The 7,048-nt window shown below is 37.2% G+C and overlaps 1 protein-coding gene across 1 annotated transcript; it reads left to right on the plus strand.

Moving 5' to 3' along the window:
- Nucleotides 1–529: 529 nt before the first annotated feature.
- Nucleotides 530–6,537, plus strand: LOC107678235 (calcium-activated chloride channel regulator 4-like). Its single transcript, XM_016473439.1, has 14 exons — nt 530–542; nt 1,913–1,956; nt 2,069–2,219; nt 2,343–2,448; nt 2,534–2,702; nt 3,128–3,358; nt 3,495–3,719; nt 3,810–3,990; nt 4,093–4,199; nt 4,303–4,518; nt 4,749–5,013; nt 5,124–5,288; nt 5,698–5,922; nt 6,092–6,537. Exons 1-14 carry the CDS (start codon nt 530–532, stop codon nt 6,481–6,483), a joined length of 2,490 nt encoding a protein of 829 aa, XP_016328925.1. The 3' UTR covers nt 6,484–6,537.
- The last annotated feature ends 511 nt before the right edge of the window (nt 6,538–7,048 follow it).

Below are 7,048 nucleotides of genomic sequence, written 5' to 3' on the forward strand. Positions count from 1 at the left end.
ACAGGAATGCCGTGGGGGCCAGCAGCCTTGCGTGCGTTGATCCGGCTTAATGCGGTGTAGACATCTGTGGAGGTGAGTTTGAGGGGTTGGTGGTCTGCTGAGAGTGTGGTCTTGGTGGCCGTCTCCTTGCTGTCACTGTCGAAGCGAGCATACAAGTAATTCAGCTCGTTAAAGAAAGGGACGTCTGTGACCATTGTGACCAGGCCCCACCATAGCACAGAAACTGCACTTGTTAAAATTACAAATGACTTGCTTCTTGCGCCAGACCAAGGCTGCATCTCATTGCACGCTACAATCCATCACGCTCCCTAAGGTCGCAAAACTCTTTACCAAAAGTCTTTTGACTTTTGGTAGTACCTAGGATAGCAAAGTCCACTAAAGGAGGTAGAGCTTGATTTGATCCATGCTAATGCACTTCCACTAATGACAACAAAGTTTTCTAGTCTATTCAAAATAATGTTGTGGTCAATAGTGTCGAACGCAGCACTAAGATCCAAAAGCACTAATAGAGAGATACAACCACGATCAGATGATGAGAGCAGGTCATATGTAACTCTAATAAGAGCTGTCTCAGTACTATGATACGGTCTAAATCCTGACTGGAAATCCTCACAGATACCATTTTTCTCTAAGAAGGAATATAATTGTGAGGATATTACCTTTTCTAGTACCTTTGACAGAAAAGGGAGATTCAAGATCGGTCAGTAAATAACTAGATCTTTGTGGTCAAGTTGTGTTTTTTTTAATGTTTAATAACAGTTTGAAGGTTTTGGGGACATATCCTAATGACAATGACGAATTAATAATAGTCAGAAGAGGATGATCTATAGTGCACTGTCTGATGCGATACTGTAGCTGCAGCTGCATGGTTACAATTTTATCTCTAATAGTATCAATATTGGAATTAAAGTAGTTCATAAAGTCATTACTGCTGTGCTGCAGGGAAATGCTAATGCCTGTTGCTGCTTTATTTTTCATTAATTTAACCACTGTATTGAATAAATACCTGGGGTTATGTTTGTTTTCTTCTAAAAGAGACGAAAAGTAATCAGATCTAGCCGTTTTTAATGTTTTTCTGTAGGATAGGGTACTTTCCCGCCATGCAACACGAAATACCTCTAGTTTTGTTTTCCTCCAGCTGCGCTCCATTTTCCGGGCTGCTCTCTTTAGGGTGCGATTTTGCTCTTTATACCACGGTGTCAAACTGTTTTCCTTAATCTTCCTTAAGCGTAAAGGAGCAACTGTATCTAAAATGCTAGAAAAGAGAGAGTCCATAGTTTCTGTTACATCATCAAGTTTTTCAGAGCTATTGAATATGCTGAGGAATTGAGATAAATCAGGAAGATTACTTACAAAGCAGTATTTTGTGGTAAAAGTGATGGTTCTACCATACTTGTAACAAGGAGTACAATTTACAGTTTTAGCTATATGGAGTTTACACAAGACTAGATAATGATCTGAGATATCATCGCTTTGCTGCAGAATTTCAACACCGTTAACATCAATTTCATGTGACAGTATTAAATCTAGAGTATGATTTTGAGAATGAGTAGGACTTGACACGTGTTGTCTAACCCCAATAGAGCTCAGAATGTCTAGAAATGCTGATCCCAATGCATTTTTATCATTATCAACATGGATATTAAAATCACCAACAATTAAGACTTTATCTGCAGCTAGCACTAACTCAGATAGAAAATCAGCAAATTCTTTAATAAAGTCTGTATGGTTACAATACACTTTTACAGCAGATTTAGTTCACAAATAACTGACAGTCATGACATAAATTTGATTATCATTTACAATAATCATTGCTAAAATATTAAACTTATTTTGCACCATTCAAGCTCTGACGATATCCCCAGGGCCGCATTAAGACCGCACTGGGCCCCGGGGCTATGACTTACTGCAGGGCCCCCCATCACAATAAGAGCAAGAACAGAGTCCTTTGAAAAGGTACAGAGAATTATGCCATTTTATCTTACATGTCAAAAAAATATTAATGTTCACAAATATATTACTTCACTTGCATAGAATGTTTCTCAGACCATTTCTATGTCAAATGCAGGCCCAAATAAAAATTGATAACGCTAATTCAGCAAACAACACTGAACCCTACACTAAACAGTATGGAGAATGTGGAGCTGAGGGAGAGTACATTCATTTCACCCCAGAATACCTCCTGAATGACACTTTTATTCAGCTTTATGGATCAAGAGGTGAACGTTGTTTATCTTCCTTCAACTTTTATACAATTATCATGAAATACGATGTTGAAAAGGTTTATTACTGCAGTAGAGTGTTTATTTTAATAGTTTGTATTATTTGTTGTTTGTTTGCAGGAAGGGTCTTTGTGCATGAATGGGCTCATCTGAGATGGGGCGTTTATGATGAATACAGTGAAGAAAAGCCATTCTACTACTCTAATGGCCGTATTGAAGCTACAAGGTAATAAACCTTTAACAAAAAGAAAGCATACGATTAAATTCTCCTTGGAAATGATCTCAACCACTGGTTTCCTGCTTATCTTTAGGTGTAGCAAAAACATGGAAGGTCAGTTTTATAAGGTTACTGCTGGAGGATCTCTTCAACTGTGCCGCATAGATCCACAAATTTCACTACCTACCGATGGGTGTACGTTTTTTCCAGACAGAAATCAAATCACAAACAGCTCCATAATGTTCTTACCAAGTCTAGATCCTGTAAGTATTGACTGTACATTTATTTACACATGAACATTTCTACTTATAGTAGAAACAAATTTCATCAAACTATGAGTTGACAACATGAGTTTTAGTCATAGTTATAACGACTCAAAAAACCACAGAGAGCAAGAATATAAGCAATTAATCTGCACACCAAGATAACCTACAAAGATACTGTATGCTCTTTAAGAGGTAGATGTATTTAGTCATTAATTATATTCATATTTGTTTATTATATATTTGGTTTTGTTGTGTTAAATACAATTGCATACCATAACTGCAGCATGTAGGTAGTTGACATGAAAAGTACTGCAGTTTAATAGTTTAAAGAAATTTCTCTGCTTTCAAAGAAAATGGTCCCCTGGGCCCATCCATGTGTATTTGGTGACAACGTTAATTTAAGATGGAAATCCTATTTTCAGGTGACTGCATTTTGTCGTGAAAATGAGCACAATTATGAAGCTCCAAACATGCAAAATATTAAATGTGGCAACAAAGCAACATGGACTGTAATATTTGAGGATTCTGTGGATAAAGATGCACTTCGTTCTCTGAAACCACCGGAGTATCCTCCGCCAATACCATCTTTCAAAGTTGTGCAGAGGGCACAACGGGTCGTTTGTCTCATCCTTGATGTCTCAGGAAGCATGGCAGTATGTAATAACAGACATTAACTTCATCTGAAAACAAAGATGCTACCATGACAACCTTTTCATGTTGCCAATGCTTCAAAATAAGTTTGATAAATAATTTTTAAAGAAATTTATGTTTTTTCCACCCATTTTCTAGGGCTCAATAATTCTTCTACAGCAACAGGCTGCCACACATTTCCTACGGATCTACATTGAGGATCAAGCCAGGGTTGGAATTGTAACCTTTAGTACTGATGCTTCTACTCTGCGATCCTTGACTACTATTGACAGTGACATCACAAGAGAGAATCTTATCAAACTGTTGCCAAAAGTAGCAAGTGGATCAACGAACATGTGCTTGGGCCTTAGTCAAGGCTTACAGGTGCCATATTAATTGTACTAGTATGCATTTTTTATGTTTGTGATGTATGAAGTGTATAGAGTTCTATGTCAGTGATCTTTTTTTCTTCAGGTGCTTCAAGAGGACAATGGGGATGTATTAGGAGATGAAATAATTTTTCTGACAGATGGTCTGGCAACAGACAACATTGCTGGTTGTGCTCCATCTGCAATACAAAGTGATGCCATTATACACACACTAGCTTTTAGTGATAAAGCATCTAGTGCACTGAAAGAAATGGCGGACAAAACTGGTAAGTGATATCAGCATTAATAACTTACTGTATCTGTCCCAGAGTATATCAAATAAGCCCCAGTTTATTATCCAATGGGAAAATGTTTCATGATGAAACTAGGAGGAAAATTTATATATGCCAGTGATGAATTGACCTCCAACCAGTTAATGGACGCGTTTGCTTCGCTTACATTATCAACGGGAGATTACACAAAAGAACCAGTTCAGGTTTGTCAAGGTTTCACTCATTGCCCATGATACATTTATTACTATTGAGTGTGTCATCTATAATATGAGTATTATAAGGATATTCATTTTATCACTCCTTTAGCTAGAGAGTGTTGGAAAAAGAACATCTGATTGGTTCAATGGAACAGTATCAGTGGATCAGACTGTTGGGAACAAAACCAGCTTTGTAATAATCTATGAAATACGTTTTCCTAGCGTTTACATACAATCACCAAGTGGCTCAATCTACACTCAGACAAGCATGAGTCATGATGGATTGCTGAAAACAGTCACTTTAAACATTCCAGGAACTGCAGAGGTGAGACAACCTTTATCACGATTTAATTGTTATTTTATACTGTAGTTCAGACCATAAACATATATTCATAACTCAATAAAGTCATCTGGGCCAAGAGTTTTAGATAAACTATCAAAATATCTTCAAAAACAAATTCTACTAAGACTGAGGAGTATATCGCTTATGACTCAGCTGATACACTTACAGCAAACCCTTATTGATCTGCTTTTACTTTATCTTGTGTTTGGTAGCCTGGGGACTGGAAGTACAGTATCCAAACTACCTCAAATCAGGCTTTCACTATAACAGTAACGAGTCAAGCGTCGCGTGATGATGTTCCTCCTATTATTGTCAAAACCCACATGAACCAGCAGTTCAATGACGGCTCTAAACCCATGATAGTGTTTGCTGAGGTTAGTCAGAATTACAGGCCTGTAATAAATGCTGAAGTGTGGGCTACACTGGAGTCGGAAACTGGGTCCGTACATACATTACAACTCCTGGACAATGGAGCAGGTAAATGACCCATAAGTGTGCACTCAGCTTAAAATATAAAGAAAGAAAAAATAAAGAGTAAGGTACTTTTCCAAACTGTGCCAAACAAATCAGAAATCCATCTTTTACAGGAGCTGATACTTTTCAAGGTGATGGAATCTATTCCAGATATTTCACAAAGTTGGTTAATGGGAGAAGCAGCTTGAAAGTAAGAGTGAAGAATCAAGATGTACAAATCAGATTTGCTGCCTCCAAAAAGAGTGGTGCCCCATACGTACCCGGATATGTGGTAAACGGTAAACCCTGAGATCAATATTTTGGAATAATATCAATGACATCAAACAAATCTAATATAACTGAATTACATTTATTTTCATATTAAATATCATTGATCACTATTTGATATTTTGATCACTCAGTTAAACTGCTTTCCAGTACAATTTATATTATTTAATTTAATAATAAATTAATTTAAATACACATGGATGTATTATATACAACAGTGTTTTGAAAGAATCATTTGCATTATGATTCAGTTACTCATAAAGACATTTATATAGATGTAACCTGCAGAAAGAGTCACTGAATTATTGCACAAACTGAGCTACCTGTTCTATTAATGGTAGTACAATTAGCTATAAATCTGTGTGGAGGAAAGACATTAAGGCAGAATCAAGCAGATTCAGGTGGTTCCTCTAATTTCAGGTGTAGTGCAGCTGAACCCTCCAAAGCCTCCAGTTTCTGAGGAACCACTTGAGGTTGGAAGCTTCACCAGAACAGCCACCGGAGAGAGTTTTGAGGTGAAACTTTCAAGCACAACTCCACCAAACTTCCCTCCTAACAGAATCACAGATCTGAGTGCTGAGCTCCAGGAGGACACTGTGTTTCTCAGCTGGACAGCACCTGGTGAGGACCTCGACCAAGGCACAGGTAAAGCATACAATTACTTTACCATTATTTAAAATACAAAAAAAATAATTTCTTTAACATCCTTATGAACAAAATAAAAGTTGTTTTAAAGATCATAAAATCAATCATTAAAAAATTATAATTATTAAATCTTTTATTATCCTGCATTGCATGTTTCTTTTCCTTTAAGCTAAATCCTATGAGATCAGGTGGAGCTTTGACCTTGATATGCTTCGAAACAGCTTCAGCAACGGTCATGTAGTCAACACAGCTGCCGTCTCACCTCAGGAGGCTGGATCAGATGAACAACATTCATTCAATCTCAGTTTCCCAATCCAAAATGGGACCACACTCTTCTTTGCGGTTCAGTCAGAGGATGAACAAAATGCAACATCTGAAACCTCCAACATTGCTCAAGCTTCAAAGATCCTCCCTGGTACAAAAGCCCCAGGAGTATCAAACCCAGGCATGAATTTGACAGTTATTGTCATTTCTGTGTGTGTGGTAACTATGGTCATATGCTTTATTGTCGCTGTAACCACATGGGCAGTGAGACGCAGAAAACGCTCTGCTGAAAGGTAAAGTGGAATTAACAATCTGATGCAAAAGAATGTCAAATCAATCCATATGTACATCCAGCAGCTTTAGAACATTTCTTAAAACAATATTAGATTTTCTTAGTAGCATGCATAAACTTACAGATTATTAAAACAGATTTCTGTTTTGTTTATCATGTAGGAATCTGTGGACTGAATATAATTTCCTAATTATTCAGTTCATAACAGTCTATGGAATTACATTTCTGCCGAAATTCTGCGCGCGAAAGATCATATTTTGAGCGCGCAAAAGTGCGTTTTGCACGCGCGCAAACTGAGTTTTGTGGAGAAAATGTTTGTCTCGCAAAGCATAAAGTATTTTGAGAGCACGAAAATCAATTTTGCATTTAAAATAAGTTTTTGGATGTGTGCAGACCTTCTCTTTTGCGCGTGCAACGTTTCACTAGCTTGCTCCCTTTCATGGGCATTTAATAATTTTTTACTTTCAGTCTGACGTAAATCTCTTTTTTGGCTCATTTTATCTGTAAAAGAACATCTGCTTAATAATTATGCACACCTGAATATAAGACATTTTTCACTTCCAGCCTTCA

This window comes from Sinocyclocheilus anshuiensis, unplaced genomic scaffold (assembly GCF_001515605.1).
Source record: "Sinocyclocheilus anshuiensis isolate Anshui unplaced genomic scaffold, SAMN03320099.WGS_v1.1 scaffold1153, whole genome shotgun sequence".
In the NCBI taxonomy this organism is placed as follows: domain Eukaryota; kingdom Metazoa; phylum Chordata; class Actinopteri; order Cypriniformes; family Cyprinidae; genus Sinocyclocheilus; species Sinocyclocheilus anshuiensis.

Bases quoted from the DNA above. Each gene is read 5' to 3' on its own strand.
- LOC107678235 (XM_016473439.1), top strand. The intron at 2,220-2,342 runs GTGAACGTTGTT...GTTTGTTTGCAG, and splicing joins TCAGCTTTATGGATCAAGAG to GAAGGGTCTTTGTGCATGAA. The intron at 3,720-3,809 runs GTGCCATATTAA...TTTTTTCTTCAG, and splicing joins GCCTTAGTCAAGGCTTACAG to GTGCTTCAAGAGGACAATGG.